Genomic DNA, 21,017 nt, shown 5'->3' on the forward strand with positions numbered 1-21,017 from the left:
GGCTGGCGTGCGCCTGGTTCTTCCCACACCCCAGCCCTCTTCCTCACCCAGGCTCAGCTGGGCATGAAGTAGGACACCTCAAGTGTCAGCCTGGCCCGTCCCGGCTGTGTGACTCACCTCCCACTGCTGCCCTCGGCCTCCTCCCCCCACTTCCCAGGGTTTAGAAGGTCCCCACCTCCCCCCCCAGGGAGGCCGGGCTTGCTTCATCAGACCACCGGGGCTGGAGGCTTTCGAAAGAAAGCTCTGGAAGGGCTCTCCGAAGCATCCTTGGGGGCCTGGTGAAAGTAACACATTTCCCCCCCCCCCCCCCAGCCTCCTGTTTTTAATCTTATAGCTTCATGCAAATGAAGAGCTGCATTGTATACTAGATTTACATTCACTTTTAACATTTTTTGAATTGAAGCTCGAACATTCCCTCCCGGAAGAAGAGACACCATTTTTGAAGACAAGGACAGTCAGAAAGATCTAATTCGTTTATAAAGCCTTGCCCAGTCCAGGTCTGAGTTGGAGACCAAAGCCTCAGACCCCCAGAATAGCCGCAGCTGGGATGGACCCCAGGGCTGGACTCTAGGCTTTTCTGAGAGGAGAGTGCTGAAAGGTTGAAGGTCAAGGGCGTCTGGCTCAGTTGGAGCTGAAAACGGGTGAGCCAGTGTGCAGTGCGCAGAAAAGGTTTATCCAAAAGTTTAATTAACTCTCAGGGAACCCCCCCAAGGTGAGCGTTGGGAGATCAAATTCCCTTTGGAATTTAGGGCACAGGTTGACCCGTCCTCCAAGCAGAAAAGGAGGGGCTGGAGTGATAGCGCAGCGGGTAGGGCATTTGCCTTGCACGCGGCCAGCTTGGGTTCGATTCCCAGCATCCCATAGGATCCCCTGAGCACTGCCAGGCGTAATTTCTGAGTACAGAGCCAGGAGTAACCCCTGTGCATCGTTGGGTGTGACCCAAAAAGCAAAAAAAAAAAAAAGGCAGAACAAAGAAGGACCTGTCAGACGACTGAGTCCCACCAGGGTGGATGCCTGGCTCCAGGTTTCCAACTGGGAGGGCGTGCGCTCCCCCCACCCCAACCCCCTCATCTTCCCCCAATACCAACACGGCAATACCAATACGGAGGGGGCCAGACAGCATGGGTTCCCAGAGACCCCTCGGGTGTCGGTTGCCCCTTGGGTCTTGACTTTCTGAAGTTTGGTGAAGGTGGCGGCTAGAGAGGTGGCAGGGTAGGGCCGTGGGGGCTCGGCGGGGCTGGGGTGGGGTTCAGGCTGCGGGGTCGGTCCCGGAGCGCGCGCGCGCCCGCTGTGCTCGGCCTGCCCGGCAGGGGGCGCTGCGTGGCCGCGGCGGGGACCCAGCGGGCGGGCGAGGGGGGCAGGGGACCCCCTCCTACTCCACCCCGCGCACGTGTCTGCTCTGCCAGGGGCGCCACCTCCACCCCCCTCGCCGGGCTTGGCTCTCCTCCTCCCGCCGACCCCCACCTCTCCGAGCCTGACCTCCGGCGCCCCACGACGGCTGGCGGAGAGGGTGGGCGTGCGGGCTCCCGGCCGGCCCAGGGCTCGGGGCGGGGTGCGGGGCGAGGCCCCCCCGCCGGAGCGGGCGTGTCTCGGGGAGGGGGCGCCCCCCACCCCACCTCCCGGGTTGGGGAGCTCGGGGAGGGGGGCTGGGCCGGGGCGGAAGCGCGCCGAGCCGTGTTTGTCGCGGCGCTGCCGAGCGGAACAGATGGCTGGGGAGGGGAGAGGGTACGTGGCGGGGAGGAGGAGGGGTGCGGGGGCTGGAGGATGAGGAACGAGGAATTTCGACGCCCCGAGTCTCCCAGGAGAAGCCCCCCTCCCCAGCTCTGCCGCGCCCGGGGGCTCTGCCTTTGTCCCGGCGCGCCCTGGCCTCGGACCTGTGACCTACCCGGCGGCGCGCCCCCCGCTGACCTCCCCGAGCTCCCCCACCCCATCCTCGGGACCCCCATCTCCGGCGCTGGCCCCGCTGCCCGGGGGTCGAGGCCTCGGGGAGCAGCCCGGGGCGCAAGGGTTAACGGGGCCCCGCACTGGCACGGCCGAGGGGGCGGTGGGAAGCGGGTTCCCGAGCTGGGAGCGAGTTCAGGGATCGTAAATAGCAGAGGGAAAACGTGTTAATTGGAACTTTATGCAGATGAGCGGGGACGCGGGCTGGGGGTGGCGGGAGGGAGAAGGTCAGACGGCGCTGGACCCGGGCCAGCCAGAGCGGGATGGGGGGCTCGCACCCCCAAACCCGCGCGCCGCACCCTCGCGGGGCTGGCTCGGGCCCTGCGCCGCGTGCGCGCCGGGGGTGGGGTTCGTCCAGCCTCTTCCCCATCTCGGACCCTTCTGGAAGCTCAGGGTGTGACCTCCGAGGACAGGTTCCCGCGGGTCCCCATGTCCCAGTGTCCCCCACCAATCTCCCCGCACCCCGGTTCTGCATGGGTGTCCTCGCACTCAGCTCCGCTCCCCCTCCCCCCTCTCACCCGCCCTCCACGCTGGACCACAGTCTCCAACTTTCACCAAAGTGTGCGTGGGGGCGCGGGGTGGGGTGTGGAGCTGACATTTCTCGGCTCTCTCCTCCTCTCTGCCCCCCAGTGACCACCCCCACGTGTGCGAAGTTTCTCAGCCTTTAGCGTGCTTTAGAAACTACTCACCCCCACTCGTTAAAATGCGCATTCCGGGGCTCCCCGAAGAAGAAGTCTGAGTCAGCAGGGGGCCCAGGGCGCCGGAATCTGCATTTCAGCAGCTTCTCACCTCACGCAGATGTAAGAGACCTTCATTTTTAGAAACGGTGCTGGTGGAGATGGGTGGGCTGGGGAAACGGTTTCCTCCCAACTCCTGCTCTCCGCCCCATCCCCCACCCTGCGTGCCCAACTCTGGTTCCTGGGAAAGGCCCCTGCTTGGAGAAAAAAGGGAGGAAGGAGGGAAGGAGCAAGTCTGTGAATCTCTCTCTCTCTTTTTCTCTCCCTTCCTCTCTCTTCTTCTCTCCCTCCTTCCTCCCCTTCCCTTCCCGACCTCGGGTTCTTCGGAGCCCACAGGACTTTGGGTCTTAGTGGAGCATGGCAACCGCCAAAGTTCCCACCGCCCCCCCTCCCCTCCAAGGCCTGGAAGGAAATAGAAGGCAGGCCGGCCTTGAGAGGTGACAGCAAACATGTAGGTCACCTTTTCATGGGTTGTTGCATTCACTTCCCCAGGCTGACTCGATTTAGACAGGTGCTATTATTGCCTCTGGGTTACCTTAAAAATAAATAAATAAAGCCTGTGAGAGGGTGTTCAGAGAGGTTAAGTAACTTGCCCCAGGTCACACCGCAAGTCCATGTGAGAACAACGAGGTCGTAGACTTTTCTATTCCAGAATCATCTGTCCCAGGTCTGCCCACCCTGCCGTCCCCCCCACCCCTCCACCCGGAGAGGCCATGGGAGCAGGGAAGGGCGTCGTGTCCAGGATGAAAGGATCTGCTCGGGTTTCGGAACATCTGACAGGTCTGGTTGGAGGCATTAAATATTCATGTAGAAACCTGACCCGACCTGGACCTGGGGCCCCGCCACCTGGACTGTCCCCTGGCTCTGTGGCCTCTCCAAGCCGGGTGGGCACATTGCCTTCCGCAGTGTTTGCCGAGAGCCCCCAGGGAGGGTGGAGTAGGTCTCTAAGAGTCAGTGCTCAGCCGCCCCGGAGCAGAGCCGCGCGCTCTCTCCATCCACGCGGCGACGGTAAGAACCTTAGAGGCTTAAGGGCTTGGCATCTGGCGTCCTTGCGCGCTGGCGGAGCCCAGAGATGCTCACGCTCAGGGCCGACCGATGCAGCCTGGCTGCGATCCCCAAGGTGGCCAGTGGGGGGCAGCCATCCGCTGGGAGATGCCCGGAGCAGAGCCCGGCCACCGTTTTGAAGGACGTGAACCCCCTCCACCCCGCCTGCCTGAGGTTAAAGAGATGCAGTTTTGACCTTGGGGGCAGAGCTCGGGAAACTCTCATCTGGGTAGCGGAGGGAGGGGAGAGGATTCCTAGTCTGGGGACACTGAGGGAGAGTGTCAGGTGAGTTTGTGGCTTTCACCAGCTTGGCAGCTGCACGCTGCAGTCATCCTAGCTGGAGTTGGAAGGGCCAAGGCAAGGCTTTGGGGGGGGGGGGGCGGGGGGTCAAAAAGCAGTAGAAAGGCAATAGGTCCCGGACTCCAGGGTATCCTTGAGGTGTTTTATCTTTCACCTGGGCACTAGGGAGCGATGGTTCCTGATGAGGTAATGCAGATTTCCTGGCTACCCCAGGCAGGCTGGGTGGGAGGGAGGGAGCGCTTGAATGTAGGAATACCAGAGGGGACGTTCTTGCTATTTTCTCCTTTATTCCAGGCATGAGGTAATGAGACAGAGCAGGGAGGTGGCAGGGGGAATGGAGAGGAAGGGAGGGGACAGGGGAATGAGAAGATTAGGAAAAGGGGGATTAACTGCTGGGAGTCTGGAAGAGAATCCACAATGTGTGCAGGGGTGGGGGGTGGAGAGATGCACCCCCAGAATTCAAGGGGCAGATGGACTTTAAACCTTGGAGGGGTCATTTGTGCTTTTTGCATTTTTTGCTTTATGTTTCCCCTCCGCCCCCCCGTGCCTCAGTTTCCCCATCAGATTATTGGCAGACATGGGTTCTGGCGGGGAGGGTCTGGATAGTCCTGCTTTCCTGTTAGCCTCCCCCTATTTTCAGGGTGTCTGACTCAAAGCTGTGAGTGGGGTTGGCTTGTAGAGGCTGGAGGGGGGACGAGTTGGGGGTTGTCTGAGATCTCTGGGGGTGGTCTTCGTGCAGGGTCCCCCCCAGAGTGGCTGTGCGTGCCTGTCAGAATCTGGGGTGCAGCTGCCTGCTCGTGGGGCCCGTGGGAGTCGGCGTGCCTGCACGTGCCCCTCTCCGGCTCAGTGTTCGAGCGTGCACGCGTGGGTGTGCACGTGACGGCGGGCGGGCGTCCGTGGGCCTGTCTGGGCCGGGGGCGGGGGCGGGCGGCATCGCTCTGGGCTTCTTCCTGAGGCTCACACACTCCTCTTGCTTTCGCTGTTCGGAAATAGCATCTGGACCCAAGGCCCATGAATATTTCACAATGATAATTCAGTGACCTGGACAGCCGGCTGCTGGTTTCCCAGCATCCTCAGTCCCCTGCCCTGGCCGCGGCTGCCCCTCCTCCAGCTCACAGTGCCTCCATGCCAGGCTAGCCCCCTCCTGCCGCTCAGCCATGTCCTCAGAGTCAGCCCGTGAGCCCCCAAAATCAGCTCTCCTGGCTGGAGCTCCTACCCCCACTTCCCAGATGACCCACATCCAAAGTCTCCTTGCCTCAGGCCAAGAGGTTCACTCCTTCCCATTTCGGCCTCTCTGCCGGTCAGAGGAACCACCAAATCTCAGCACCCCTCCTCAGTGAGCCCCCAACTTCTGGGACCCCTTTTCCATAGCCACTTCCTAGGTTAGATTCTTCTTCCTTTTTTTTTTTGGCTACATCTGGTGATGCTCAAGGCTTCCTCCTGATTCTGCTTTCAGAAATCACTTCTGACAGTACTTGCAGGACCCTATGGGATGCCAGGGATTGAACCTGGGTCAACTGTATACAAGGCAAGCACCTTACCTGCTGTGCTTTTGCTCCAGACCACTGTTAGATTCTGTTTTCTTTGCTTGTGTGTTTTTTGGGCCACACCCAGTGATGCTCAAGGGTTTCTCCTGGCTCTGTATCCAGGAATTACTCCTGGCAGTGCTCTGGGGACCATATGAGATGCTGGGGATTGAACCTGGGTCGGCTGGATGAAGAGTAAGTGCCCTACCCACTATACTATCTCTCTGGTCCTCCAGGTTAGATTCTTAGGTCTGAATTTAAACCGTTGATGTTATCCTTAGTTTCTTTATGAATTCACCGGTAATCTTCATTCTAGATCTTTTTTTAAAACACACACACACACACACAAATGTTTTGGGCCACACCTGGCAGTGCTCAGGGCTTACTCCTGTCTCTACACTCAGTAATCACTCCTGTCATGCTCAGGGGACCATATGAGATGCTGAGGACAGAACATGGATGGACCGTGTACAAGGCAAGAGCCTCCCTGCCGTGCTGACACTCAGGCCCCATCCCAAATCTCTCTTAGGCTGGGTTCTTTCGTTTCTTTGGCCTTCCTCCTTATACTAGAAATATGGGGTTTCTGGTATAGCCACCCCAACTTAGGATATTTGTTCTTGACATAGAGCCAAGAAAAGGGTACGGGGGTGGGGAGGGGTGTGTGTCTCTGAAATGGGGGTGGGTTATAACCTCAGGTACAGTTGCTGGGCATTTTTCCTTTGCTTAAAGAAGGTAGATTTCCAGGGGCCCATTGAGTGATTAATTTTCCTTGAAAGGGGCCAGTGATCTTGGTAAGTTTGGGAGCCCCTGTTAAGGGTTGCCAGGAACAGGCGTGCAGACTGTGCACTGAGCAAATCCTGCCTCAGGCACAGCTTGCTTAAGAGATTGGCTCTGGGAGGGGGCCTGGGTCCCCTGGTGCCTTTATTTTGTTCAGATTTGCCCCAAAGTGGGTCTGCCCCCTCTTATGTGTGTCCCGGCCTTACAGAGGCCCTAGGAACTCGCTCTTCTTTCCTGAAGAAAAGGAGGGAACTATGGGCCGGGCTGGAGGCCTTCCCCTGACCCACCCCCCAGCCCCCATGCAGGGGCCACAGGGAGCTGCTTCCTTTGGGGGGTGGAGGGTCTCCTGGAAATGATGGTGGGTGCCAACATGATGGAATCCAGGACCCTCTGTGCTAGGCATCCTCTGAGCTCTTCCCAGGCCCCTGCCTGCAGCTTCCTCTGGGCACAAGGAGAAGAGCAAAGCAGACACCCGCACTCTTGGTTGTGATTATTTCTCCCTGTCCTAGCTGGTCTCCCTCTTTCTTTTTTCTTTCTTTTTGGGTCACACCCAGTGATGCACAAGGGTTACTCCTAGCTCGGCACTCAGTAATTACTCCAGGTCGTGCTCTGGGGACCATATAGGATGCTGGGAATCGAACCCAGGTCAGCTGCGTGCAAGGGAAACGCCCTACCCGCTGTGCTATTGCTCCAGCGTCCCCCATCCATCCCCCCTTTCTGCGAGCTTCTTTCTTTTTTTATTTTGTCACACCCTGCCATGCTCAGGGGTTATTCCTGGCTCTGCACTCAGAAATTACTCCTGGCGGTGCTCAGGGAACCCTGGGACCCTCCCTTGCCCTCCAGAGCTCCCAAAGGCTGTGGCCCCCCGACTTCAGCTTCTTGTCCTGCTAGATGATCCCATTTTCTCCTAATCCTCCCTGCCTGGACTCCTTTTGTTTGGGGGCCACACCGGGTAATGCTCAGGGGTTACTCCTGGCTCTGTGCTCAGGGATCACTCCTGCTGATACTTGGGGGACCCTCTGAGGTGCCAGGGATAGAACCTGGGTTAGCCGTCTGCAAGGCGAACACCTTCTCCGCTGTACTATGGCGACAGTGCCATGGCTTGGACATCCTAATGGTTCTACCCGGCATCCCACCTTTGAAGTCCTAAGCCAAAACACATCTTACAGAAGAAGATAAAATAATAGAATTTTTTAATAAATTTTTTTTTTGTCCCAAACAACTCCTGTTGATCTTCACTACACAGGGGCCACGGTGGAGAGGAAAGTTCTCTCCAGGCACCCTAAAAAGTGTCCAGAGTAGACTTCGGAGAAAAGTATTCCTCCAGTGTCGGGAGGTTGAGGCGCGTTAAGCAGGGACCTAGGGTTCGCCTGACCCCGTGGAGGATTTCTCTCCAAACGGCTCGGGGGGAGCGTGGGACCGGTCCCCGGAGCTCCCAAAGGCTCTGCTGGTGGAAGTTGCTTTGCAGATAAAAGCCCCTCTGAGTCCACTGCGGGGGTGGGGGGCTTTTTTGGGGGTGGGAAAGGAACTAACGGCCACAGTGGTGGCAAACCGGACTGAGGCAGAAACCAGTAGTAGCCCAGGAGGCGGGGAGAAGGGGCCTGGTCCCCTGCAGGGGGGTCCGGATGGAGGGACAGCGGTGGTGGATGGGTGCTGGGGCCGAGCCGCAGCGGGAGGATGGGGGCCGCTGGAAGGGTGAGGGGAGGGGGCAAGAGATTTTGTGTGTGTGTGTGTGTGGGGGCACACACCGGCCTCTTCAGTCTCAGCACCGCAGTCAGAGGTGATGGGGCGCCAGGAGCAAGAGGCAAAGTAGAGGGCTGGGGACCCCAGGCGCGAGCGCGGGCCCGCGGGAGTCGGCGGGCGCCCGGCAGGCGGCGCCGGGGCACGTCTGCTCGCCCCGTCGGTCCTCGCCCCCGTAGCCCCCCCAGTAGTCGTCCTCGGTGGGCGCGTCGCCGCCCTGGCGTCCCCGCGGGTCCTCGGCGGGCAGGTCTCGGTAGAGCGTGGACGGGTCGGCGGGGGGCGCGCCCGCCTCGGCCACCCCGTACAGGTGGTTGGACGAGCTGTTGCCGCGCGGGCGGCTGCCGGGCCGGGTGGGCACGGGGGGCGGGCAGGCCTGGAAGTCGGCGTCGCTGAGCGCGCGCAGGTCGCGGCCCTGGCGCTCGGGCGGGCTGGCGCACGTCACGTCGGAGCTGGACACGCGCGCGCGCTGGAACCAGGCCCAGAGCGGCCGCGCGCGGCAGTCGCACGCCCAGGGGTTGGCGTTGAGCCGCAGGAACTCGAGCGCCGGCAGGTCGGCCAGCGCCTCCCCGGGCAGCGACGCCAGGCTGTTGTTGAACAGGTAGAGGATGGTGAGGCGGCCCAGGCCCCGGAAGGCCGCGCGGTGCACGCCCTGCAGCCGGTTCCCGTGCAGAAGCAGCCGGTCCAGGTTGCCCAGGCCGCGGAACACGTGCTCCGTGAGCAGCCGCAGCCGGTTCCCGTGCAGGAAGAGGTGGCTCAGGTTGGCCAGGTCCGCGAACAGGTCATCCTGGGGGCGGTGGGAGAGAAGACGGAGGTGGGCTCAGACGGGTGGGGTTCCCCCCCTCGCCCCCCAGCCGCGGGAGTCCCCTCCCCTAGGACCAGAGGGGAGCTTTGCATTCCCGGAGTGCTTCCTCCAGCCTCCTTAGAGGTTTCCAGTGGAGGTTAGCAATCCCGGTGAGATCAGGGCACCCCCCCAAAACGTTACAATGCCTCAGGAGGCCCCCCTCCCCCCGCCTCCCCTCCCCCCAGCTCTTCCTCCAGTTTCGCATTCAGCAGTTCTGGGGCGCCTCCCCCGCCTCCCCGCATCAGGACCGCTTTGCAATCCCCCCCCCCCCCCCCGCGATGCTCTTGGTGACACTCGGCATCTCGGGGCGCACTCAGCACGCAGCCGGGCACCCGCTTCCCTGCCCTCGCACGCTGGGTTTCTTTTTTTCCTTCCTTCCTTCCTTCCTTCCTTCCTTCCTTCCTTCCTTCCTTCCTTCCTTCCTTCCTTCCTTTCTCTCTCTCTCTCTCGTCCCTCCAACCACAGGGCCCGTGACTCAGTTTCTTCTTCTGTAGTCTGCAGCACCAGCGCAGGGAGTGTGATGGGCACACTCTTTGCGTGCAGGCAGGGTGCAGGGAAGCCAGTGACCCTGTAAGCCTGTGGCCTCGTCTGTAAAATGGGAAGAAGGCGACCTCCGGGAGGAATGGGGGTGGGGTGTTCAGTGCCAGGATTGATGAGGACGCCCCCAGCAAGAGCATGTGAGTGAAGAGGGGCTGGGCAGAGCGCCTGCACCCACATATTTGGTCCAGCGATGAGGCTTAGACACGCTGGCCCTGGTCCCAGCGGCACGATTTCGCAGAAGTTCTTTAGCCTCAGTTTCCTCAGTATGAATGCAGAGGACGGGCGGGCGGGAGGTTTCAGAAGATGAGATAAGACAAGGTCTTAAGGAGGAGGGGGTGGGGGGTGAGCACACAGATCCCCGGCCCAGCTGGGGCTTCGCTGAAGGTAAGCCTACCCCTCTTCCTCCAATGAGATGCTTCCCGGCGTCCAGCATCTGATGCTAGGCTGAGATTTTAAGAGGACTGTATCAGGGGCTGGAGTGACAGCACAGAGGGCAGGGCGTTTGCCTTGCACGTGGCCGACCCGGGTTCGATTCCCAGCATCCCATATGGTCCCCTGAGCACTGCCAGGAGTAATTCCTGAGTGCATGAGCCAGGAGTAACCCCTGTGCATCACCCGGTGTGACGCAAAAAAAAAAAAAAAGAGGGCTGTGTCAAGCCTGCAGAATCATCACCCCTCTTGGGGGAGGGGGTGCATGTCCGGGCTGGGGAATCCCCCAACCCCCATCACACTGGCAGGAGCTTGCCCCTGTCCGAGGTAGTGGGGGTTGAACGGAAGTGAGGCCCCCCCCCAGGCATCAGCCAGCTCACTCCTGGGGGTGGGCTGCGGGGTTCACTCTTGCTGGCTGCAGCTTCCCCCCCTAACCCGCCTGGGGAGTGGTCCCCCCACCCCCAGGAGCCTGCTGGCGGCTCTCAGGTTGGGGGAGGGCCTTGACTCCCAGCCCACGCTCCCAGTCTCCACCTTCCTGTGCTCCTGCGTCTTCTCGCCCCCTCCCATCTGGCTTCCGCCCTCTCCGCTCCAGGAACTGAGGCTGCCAAGAGCCCTCCTCTTGGCCACATTGAGATCCATCCCCCTCAACCTTCCCGGCTGCCTGACACCAGCCTTCGCCGCCCCCACCCCCTCTCAGGTCCCCAGAGGGGGCCCCTGGCCCCTGCCCAGCGAGCCCCGCTGAGCCCCGCTGAGCCCCGCTGCCCTTGCCTTGGGTCAGCCCATCACTTGACAACAGCCCACTCGGGACTTCTCTCTCTCTCTCTCTCTCTCTCTCTCTCTCTCTTTCTCTCTCTCCACACTCTGGGGCTGGAGCCATAGGACAGCAGGGAGGGCGTTGGCCTTGCACACAGCTGACCGGGGTTCCATCCTTGACATCCCAAAGCACCCCCCGAGCACCACCAGGAGTAATTCCTGATGGCAAAGCCAGGAGTAACCCCTGAGCATTGTGGGATGTGATTCCCCAAAGCCCAGAAACCTCCCCCCTCAAAAATAATAATATAATAAAAAAAAGCTCCACTCTGCAGTGCCCAGGGATTCCTCACAGCTCTGTGCTCAGGGGTCACTCTTTGGGGTGCTCAGGGTGGACGCTGGGCAGTTCTGGGGGGACTTGGGAAGGCACATGCAATCCAGGGCCCTGCATTCTCTCAGCCCAGAGTCACTTTGTCATAGCGGGTCAGCAAAGAGAGGGCATGCGCAGAGGTCAGAGGCAGACCAGTAAGAGCAGCAGAGGTGACCCATGCTTTGGGGACTTTGGGGACCTCTGGATTCAGCAGAGCCACCAAGGCTCAGAGGCCCTGGGGTTCAGCACTTTTCACACACCCCCAGCTGTGATTCGTTTTTGTTTTGGGTTTGGGGCCACACCCGGTGATGCTCAGGGGTGACTCCTGTCCCTCAGGAATCACTCCTGATGGTGCTCAGGTGCTCAGGGGACCCGATGGGATGCCAAACTCAGGTGGGCTGCCTTGCAAGGCAAGCACCCCACCTGCTCTGTTATCACTCCAGTCCTCACCCTCACCCCTGTTCCAATTTGGGGGCTAAAGAAATTCTGGATTCTAATGTACCTCTCTCCTCCCCCCCCCTTCCCCTTTGCTCTGGGCTCCTGGAGCCTCTGCCTGAGGGGCCCTTCCCCCCTCCCCCCCAACCCCCAACCCAGCTATTGCCAAACCCCATTGCCATTTCCTGGCCCTTAGCGCTCAGATCCGGCCCTTCCTCTCTGTGCATTAATAAGCACTCGACTTTCACAGCTTTCTCCCTTGCCTCGTCCACCCCCCTCGCCCCCCTCACCCCCCCCCCACACGGGCGCGTCTGCTCCAGTCATCATCTTCATTTCCAAACCGCATTTCCCTCACCTCTCCCGGTGCCCTGCATCCATTTGGAATCTCAGCCCAGCAGCTCGGGCCCCTCCCAGACTCCCTCCTACTCCTGACCTGCCTCCACTGATGACCCCCCCCCCCCCCCATCAAGCTCGGGGCTGTGTGGCCTGGGGATGCTCCCCAGCTCTCTCTGAGCCTCTGAGCAAGGCACGTTTGGTCTCTGAACCCAGGGACTGGAGACAGCTGAGGGGTTAAGCTCTGACCTCATCCGATATCGATGAGCCAGCCCTGGAGTACGCCTCATCATCCATTGAGCTGAGCTGTCCCGCGGGCCTGCTCCGTGCCAGGGCTCCCCCTTCACTCCCTCGCAGTGCCCACCCGCCCCAGCCCACTGCCGTCGTCATCACCCGCGTCACCAGCCTTCTGCGGGCCGCCTTCCTGGCTTGAACCAGGTGCCATGCTTGGAGCCACGCAGATCCCATGGAGCAACCGCGAAGTCACCAGCCCCCCTGCCCCCCAGGCAAACCCAGGGTTCCATCCTCCCCGCTTTCTGAGACTCTGAGAGGGAAGATCAGAGAAGGCAAGCGACTAGTCCAGGGCCTCACAGCTCAGCACCTGGGGCCCAGGAGATCTGAAGATCTGAAGACGAGCCTCTCAGGAGCCGGAGTCTGGAGTCTGACCCCTGGGCTCTTTGTAGACTGTGACCTCTAACTTTTGGGGGGGACCTTCGACTGGTACCCTCCCTTTGCTGAACAGCTGGGAGATGGGGGCAAGGATGATTTTTTGGGGGGTCACACCCAGCGATGCTCAGGGGTTACTCCTGGCACATGCACTCAGGAATTACTCCTGGTGGTGCTTGGGGGACCAATTGGAATGCTGAGGATCGATCCCCGGTCAGCCGTGTGCAAAGCAAATGCCCTACCCGCTGTATTATATGGCTCTGGGTCACACATCGGGCTAAGCCCTTTATCGCCTTTATTTTAATTTTTGGTTCTTGGGTCACACCTGGTGATTCTCAGGGCTGACTCCCAGCTCTGTGCTCAGGGGTCACTCCTGGCGGGGCCCAGGGACCCCACCCAGGTTGGCTGTGTGCAAGACAAGTGCTCCATCCACTGTACTATTGCTCTGGCCCCAGGGACATCTGTTGTTTTGTTTTGTTTTATTTATTTTGGGGGGGGGGTTATTTCACAATGCTCAGGGGTTATTCCTGGCTCTGCACTCAGAAACTGCTCCTGGCAGGGTTCGGGGGACCCTATGGGATGCCAGGGATGGAATCCAGGTCAGCTGCATGCAAAGCAAACGCCCTACCCATTATACCATGGCTCTGGCCCCGAATCTTCTTTAATCTGGACAGCCGCCAACCCTGATACCCTTCCCTCCCCCCCCCCCCCCCACACCGCTGTGCGATCATTCTCTCCCTTTTATGAATGGGCCAAGGCTAGGCTTGTGGCTCAGTGGTTCAGTGCTTGCTTGTATGTGGGCGGCCCTGGGCTCCATCCCCGGCACTGGGGGAGGTGGGGGGAAGGGACGGGGAAGAGAGAGAGAGAGAGATGAATGGGTCCAGTGAGACTCAGAATGGTTAAGTAACTTGCCAAAAGGCACAAAGCAAGTTGGGGCTGGGATTCAAACTTGTCCTGTCACGATGAAGAGAGAGAACGGGCGTCTCTAGCATCTGCTTCTTCTCAAGCAGGAAATGTGCTCCAGGAGAGTGGAGATACATATGTATTTTTATTTCTCTCTCTCTCTCTTACATCCCTGGCACCCAGAGCAGTGCCTGGCATGTAGTAGGTGCTCAATAAATATTGGTGATGCATGAACCCCTGTGGCAAAGTGCCTGGCATCTAGCAGACGAGCTGTGGGAACCACCCGCTCGCTCCCTGCAGCTGCAGACTGCTGCCTCCTGCCAATCCCGCCTGGGGACGACACCTGTACCCTGTGGCTCTCACCTCAGCCCCTCTGATTCCACACCTGCTGTGGCTGCTCCAGCCTGCTCCCTCCAGGCAGTGCTCAGACTGAGGCAGTTTCCCTATTTCTCCTGGAGCCAGGGCCAGGCGGGAAGAGGCCTGGTGCCTCACAGACCTGCCCGGTGCCCTTTTGTCCAGGCTTGCTGCCCATCAAGGCGTGGGGCGGGGGCGGGGGTTCGGTCCTAGGAATGCCATTAACCTATCACTCTGCTCTGTGCTACACACACACACACACACACACACACACACACACACACACTCACACACACACCCCCCTCCACTCAGGGCTGCCATTGCTTGTGGGAGGTGCTCTTTGCATTCCCATTTCAAAGATGTGGACACTGAGGTCCAGGGAGGGGAAACAATTTGCCCAAAGTTAGTTAAGTCAGAGAAAGGCCCAGGAGAGTGGAAGTCAAACACAGGCCCTCTGAGTCCCGGTTCCTCATTCTGGTGTTTTGATTTTAGTTTGGGGGCCACACCTGGCAGTGCTCAGGGCTTATTCCTGGCTCTGTGCTCAGGGCTCACTCCAGGCAGTGCTTGGGTGACCGTATATGGTGCCCAGGTTCAAACCAAGGTTATTTGCATACAAGGCAAGTACCTTAACCCCTGTACTGTCTCTCCAGCCCATTTTTTTTTGTTTTTTTTGGTTTCTGTTTTGGGGCCACACTCGGCTGTGCTCCGGGGGGGTCTATTCCAGGCTCAGTGCTTGGGGACCACCCCCGGAGGTGGTCAGGGGACTCTATGTAGCTATATGTAGTTCTGGGGGTGGACCTTGGGGCTCCTGCATGCAAAATTTATGTTATAGGTCATTCAAGCACCCCCCCCACCCACCGTCTACCACCTCCCCCCCCCCCCGCGAATCTGTTTTGTTATTCTGAACAACCAATAAATATTGATGAGGAGGTCAGAGCTTCAGCATCGGTCACTCTAGCACAACTAATAGTGACAATAGTGACGATGAGGAGGACATTGGCTAGAGTATGGCCCTGAGTTTAATTAAAAAAAAAATTTTTTTTTTTTTGGTTTTGGGTCACAACCACAGTGCTCAGGGCTTACTCCTGACTGGTATCAGGCATCCCTCCTGGAGGGCTTGGGAAACCAGACGGGATGCAGGGGATTGAACCCGGGTTGGCTGTGTGCAAGGCAAACGCCCTACCTGCTGTGCTATCGCTCCAGTCCTGAGTTTAACTTTCTTTCTTTCTTTCTTTCTTGCTTGCTTGCTTGCTTTGCTTTTTGGGTCACACCTGGCAATGCACAGGGGTTACTCCTGGCTCTGCACTCAGGAATTACCCCTGACGGTGCTCAGGGGACCATATGGGATGCTGGGAATCGAACCCGGGTTGGCCGCATGCAAGGCAAACGCCCTACCCGCTGTGCTATCGCTCTGGTCCTGAGTTTAACTTTAACCCCCACAGTTTCTTAGCTGAGCTGTATCTCTTCCATACAGCCTGGCTGCCAGTTGGCTCCGACAACGTGGGACTGGGTGGTGAAGGAGTTTGTCTGAAGTCACGCGGGAGACAGGACTGAGCTGGAAATTGCCACAGAGCGTGATTCCGAGGAGGCGCTCACCCTCTCTCCCTGTGCAGGGACGGACGGGGCACAAGCTTTGGGGCGGTGGAAATGGGTCGAACGTCAGCCAGGGACAAAGACTCAAGGGTCATCAGCTCTCCTGGGTCGTGGTCCCAGGAACTTGCAGCCCATGTCCTCCTACCTGCTGGCTCTTGCAGTTGAGGTGCAGGGCAATTTAGGAAGGAAAGACGGCAAGGAAAGGAAAGGAAGAGAATGTTCTGGAACCTACCCAGTGTTTCCGTCAGAGGCCTGAAGTAGACTCAGATATCCAAGATGGGTCCAAATGGGCCACCTCAGACAGCATGGCCACCAGGACATGAGGTTCTTCCTTCCTTCCTTCCTTCCTTCCTTCCTTCCTTCCTTCCTTCCTTCCTTCCTTCCTTCCTGGCAGTGGAGGGCTTCTCCCCACATCTGGTGCTGGTCCTTGAACCCAGACCTCCTGCATGCAAAGCGCCCACTCCAGCCCACTGAGCCATCCCTCCGGCCTGTTTCTTTTTGTCTGAAATCACACGCTAACAAGCACCGCTTGGTGCTCACTGCATGCCAGACACCCATCTCTGAGCTTTGCAACATATCCCTGCACTTGAGGCTTATCAAAATCCCATGGAGACAAGCACTCTCATGCCCCCATTTTACAGATGGGAAAGCTGAGGCTTGGCGCGAGTTCGGGGCCCGGCAGCGTTGGCGCCTGTCAAGTCCTCACTCAGCACAGTGCGGGCTCACGCTGTGCCCACGCTGTGGCCCGCCTGCTATTCTTATCCTCTTTATTTTTGCAATCACAATAGCATGCCACATATTTTCCCAACATACTATTTATAGGGGAGTTCTGTCTGCCTTGTTCAGTGCCGTGTTCTCAGCACCTGGCCCAGGGTGGGGCTCAGTCTGTGAAGTGATTGTCGCTAGTGGCCCTGACCCCCGGGCTCCTCCTGTTGGCCACCGAGTTAGGGAGCAGCCGGGGAGGGGGCTCCCGGCTCCTTCCACCAGGGGCCACCTTGACAGGGAGGTTGTTTCTCCCCAGTGGTTAGGAGGGTGTGTTCCGGCTTCCTGGGAGACAGAAGAGCAGGTCTGACTGTTAAGACAGTCAGCATCAGAACAATGATAAACAATATCCAGATCAATAATAATAACAATAGATAGCAATCACTGTGATTCCTTCCGTTTCCAGAGCATCCGTTTTCCAGCTATTTAACTGCTCTTCACCTTTCCCCCCTTCTTTCCTGGCACTGAGACAGCAAGGGTGGAGCGGGACAGGGGTCTAGAGAGAAGGCGGCCCTGGTCCCATGGCCCAGTGGGCCGCAGCAGGGACACCAGCCTGGTTCTGCTTCCCTGGGTGGGGGGGGAGAAAATCCTCCCACGGCCCTCGGGCTGGGGTGCCTGGGGAGAGGCAGGCCGTGTCCCCCGAAAGCTCACGGAGGAGGGTGGATGGAGAGATAAGATCGCGGCAAGAGACGCATCCATACACCCAGACAGACATGGGGGCGTGTGTGGAGTGGGCGTGCGAAGGGAGACAGACAGAGGAGGCAGGAGGAGACAGATGGGGGAGGCAAGTGAGCCAGCGAGGGATAGAGGGACGGGGGGCAGAGGGAAGGACAGACAGACACGCAGAGATGGACAGACAAGACAGACAGAAATGGACAGACAGGCACTAGGAGATGGACAGATAGACACGCAGAGATGGACGGACAGACAGACATGCAGAGATAAACAGACATGTAGAGGTGGACAGACAGACAGACACATAGAGATGGACAGACACACACACGAAGATGGACAGACACGCAGAGATGGATGAACAGACAGACATGCAGAGATGGTCAGACATGAAGAAATAGACAGACAGACAGCCATGCAGAGATGGATGGACATGAAGAGATGGGCGGACAGACAGACACGCAGAGATGGACAGACAGACATGCAGAAATGGACAAACAGACAGACAGGCAGAGATGGAGGGACATGAAGAGAGGAACAGACAGACAGCAGACATGTAGAGATGGATGGACAGACAGACACGCAGAGATGGATGGACAGACAGACATGCAGAGATGGACAGACAGACATGCAGAGATGGACAGACATGACGAGATGGACGGACAGACAAACACGCAGAGATGGACAAACAGATGCGCAGAGATGGACAGACAGACAGACATGCAGAGATGGACGGACATGCAGAGATGGACGGACAGACAGACACGCAGAGATGGACAAACAGATGCGCAGAGGTGGACAGACAGACAGACAGACATGCAGAGATGGACGGACATGCAGAGATGGACGGACAGACAGACATGCAGAGATGGACAGACATGAAGAGATGGACGGGCAGACAGATACGCAGAGATGGACAAACAGATGCGCAGATATGGACAGACAGACAGACAAGACATTCAGAGATGGATGGACATGCAGAGGTGGACGGACAGACAGACACGCAGAGATGGACGGACATGAAGAGATGGGCGGACAGACAGACAGACACGCAGAGACGGACGGACATAAAGCGATGGACGAACAGACACACAGAGACAGGGGTGGGGGCCCGGCGGGAGGGGCCAGGGGCGGGCGCTGACCTGGAGGTGGAGCAGGCTGTTCTCCTGGAGGTAGAGGTACTGCAGGCTGACCAGGCCGCGGAAGATGTGGCCGGGCAGGCTGCTGAGCTGGCAGCGGTACAGGTGCAGCGACTGCAGCCGCTCCAGGCCCTGGAAGGTGTCGGGCTCCAGCGAGCGCAGGTGCCGGTTGTCGCCCAGGTCCAGCTCCTCGAGCGCCTGCAGGCGGCGGAAGGTGCCGGGGTAGATGGTGGAGAGGTTGTTGGAGAAGAGCCACAGGGTGAGCAGGTGGGGCCCGAAGGTGCCCGGCCGCAGCGTGCGGATGAGGTTGTTCTGCAGGAAGAGGCGCTGCGTGCCGGGCGGCAGGGACAGAGGCACCGACGAGAAGTTGTTGGCCTGGCAGCTCACGGTGGGCGGGGACGAGTAGCAGGTGCAGAGCATGGGGCAGCTGGGGGCGGCGGGGGGCAGCGCCAGCAGCAGCAGCAGGAGGCAGGCAGAGGCTGGACCTGCGGGGGTCGGGCAGAGACCATCAGGGGGCCGCTCCGCCCCCCCCCCGCCCCGCCCCGCCCCCCTGCGCGCGCCAACCTGCCAGCCAACCTGCCAGGGTCTGGGAGGTGAGAGGTCCCAAGAGGCTTCGGCTACCCCCTCTTACTTAAAACCCTTAAAAAAATTGATTTGAGGGCTGGAGCGATAGCACAGCGGGTAGGGCGTTTGCCTTGCCTTTGCCGTGGCCAACCCGGGTTTGATTCCCGTCATCCCATATGGTCCCCTGAGCACCCCCAGGAGTGATTCCTGAGTGCAGAGCCAGGAGCAACCCCTGAGCATTACCGGGTATGGCCCCAAAAGTAACCCCCTCAAAAAACTTGATTTAGAGCTGAGGCAATAGTACAGTGTGGAGGGCGCCTGCCTTGCACATGGCCGACCTGGGTTCGATTCCCGGCCTCTCATATGGTCCCTGAACACCACCAGGAGTAATTCTTGGGTACAGAGCCAGGAGCAACCCCTGAGCATTGCCAGCTGTGGCCCAAAAAGTCAAAAACAAACAATGCTCAGGGGGCCAGAGCAATAGTACAGCACGGAGTGTGCTGACCTGGGTTTGATCCACAGCACCCTATAGGGGTTCCCAAGCACCACCAGAAGTGATTCCTGAGCTCAGAGCCAGGAGTAACTCCTGAACATCGCTGAGTGTGACCCAAAAAGCCAAAAACATTATTTGGGGGCCAGAGAGGTAGTATAGCGAGGTGTGTGTGTGGGGGGTATTTTCTTGCATGTGACTGATCCAGGTTCAATCCCTGGCACCACATAGAGTTCCCCAAGCACTGCCAGGATCATTCCTGGGTACAGAGCCAGGAGTAACCCCTGAGCATCGCCAGGTGTGGCCCCCAAATTCCCCCCCTCCCGCACAAAAATTGATATAGAGTTGAAGCAATAGTACAGCAGGGAAGGCGCTTGCCTTGCACATGGCTGACCTGGGTTCGATTCCTGGCATCCCATATGGTCCCCAAATACCACCAGGAGTAATTCTTGAGTGCAGAGCCAGAAGTAACCTCTGAGCATTGCCGGGTGTGGCCCAAAAAGTCAAAAATAAAAAAAAATTGATTTGGGGGCCAGAGCAATAGTACAGCAGGGAGTGTGTTTGTTTTCCTTGCATGTGGCCGACCTGGGTTTGACCCCTGGCACCCTATAGGGTCTCCCATGCACCACCAGGAGTGATTCCTGAGCTCAGAGCCAGGAGTAACTCCTGAACATCGCTGGGTGTGACCCAAAAAGCCAAAAAAAATTGATTTGGGGGCTGGAGTGGTAGTACAGCATGGAGGATGTTTGTCTTGCATGTGGCTGACCCAGGTTCAATTCCTGGCACCGCATATGCCTCCCCCCCCCCAAAGCACCGCCAGGACTGATTCCTGAGTTCAGAGCCAGTGGTGAACCTTGAGCATTGTCAGATGTGACCCCCAAATGCCCCTCAAATTGATTTGGGGCTGGAACGATAGTGCAGCAGGGAGGACGTTTGCCTCGCACATGGCCGACCCAGGTTCAATCCCCAGCCATCCTACAGGGTCCCCAGAGCACCATCAGGAGTAATTCCTGAGCGCAGAGCCACGAGTGAACCTTGAGCATCGCTGGGCAAGTCCCCAAAAAATAACTGAAAAGAAAACATTGATTGGCTGAGCCGAGAGACCGGGCAGCGGGGAAGACGCTGTTGGCCTGGCACACACACACACACACACACACACACACACACACAGCAGTCTGGGTTCCACCCCTGGCACTGCACAGGGTCCCCTGAGCCCCACCGAGAGGGATCCCCGAGCTCGAAGCCAAGAGTCAGCCCCCAGTTTTAAACAATTGATTTTGTCAGCGAGAGAATGGGCTGGGCTCATGCGTGGGCTGTAGGATGCCCAGGTTCGGGCCCTGAGCCCTACGAGGTATGACCCCCACTTCCCCACTGGGCACACAGCTCAAAGGGAAACGGAGCCTAGCCTGGCAAGCACTGGCACCGCACGGGCTGGGCACTGCGGGGTGTAGCCCTAGTGCCTCGTCACTACTGGACACACCACTGATGTACGATCCTACGGGAATCTGAACCCAGCCAGGCACCCTGTGCTCCTGGTCACTTCCACTCTCCACCTCTCCAGGCAGTTAGGGTGGTACTGGCTAGGCTGCGGGGGCTAGAGGTGCAGCTTCTTCCTCCCCTGCTGCCCTGGCCAGGGGGTGGGGGGGCTCCCCTTGCTCCCTGCAGGTCTGTCCGACCTCAGCTCTGAGAGGGGGGCAGTTCTTGGTTGGGGGCTGCCCTGGGTGGGGTCCTTGTTCGGTGCCTACTGGTACTGCCTCCTCTCCCCATTAAATGTCAAGACAACCACTTTTTTGGTCTGTTTGGGGGCCACACCCAGCTGTGCCCAGAGCTGACTCCTTCCTGGCTCTGTGCTCAGGGATCACTCCAGGTGGGGCGCCACGTATGGAACCCGGGTTGGCCGTGTGCAAGGCAAGTGACCTCCCTGCTGGCCTATGGCTCCGGCCCCTCCCCCTTCAGTGTCAGCACTATCCCCCTCCATACCCCCCGCCCCCCGCCCCGTCACGAGGACCCCGTATCTCCAGACATTGCCGCGTGTCCCCTGGGGAGCAGATGTGTCCATATGAGGACATAGGTCAGAAGGAACTTGAAACCCTTCGTGACTCGTGAATCCA

At 59.0% G+C, this 21,017-nt stretch overlaps 1 protein-coding gene across 1 annotated transcript in view; it reads right to left on the reverse strand.

Annotated features, from left to right (window-relative positions):
- Window positions 1–8,067: 8,067 nt before the first annotated feature.
- The window catches only part of RTN4RL2 (reticulon 4 receptor like 2), a 20,000-nt gene continuing 7,050 nt past the window's right edge, over window positions 8,068–21,017 (reverse strand). Inside the window, exons 2-3 of the mRNA XM_056132937.1 lie at window positions 17,856–18,337; window positions 8,068–8,849 (exon numbers count right to left, since the gene is read on the reverse strand). Coding sequence (XP_055988912.1) covers window positions 8,100–8,849; window positions 17,856–18,337 — 1,232 coding nt within the window. The 3' untranslated portion in view covers window positions 8,068–8,099. The remainder of the gene's footprint in view (window positions 8,850–17,855; window positions 18,338–21,017) is intronic.

Source organism: Sorex fumeus, unplaced genomic scaffold, assembly GCF_029834395.1.
Source record: "Sorex fumeus unplaced genomic scaffold, SorFum_2.1 ptg000007l, whole genome shotgun sequence".
NCBI classification, from domain to species: domain Eukaryota; kingdom Metazoa; phylum Chordata; class Mammalia; order Eulipotyphla; family Soricidae; genus Sorex; species Sorex fumeus.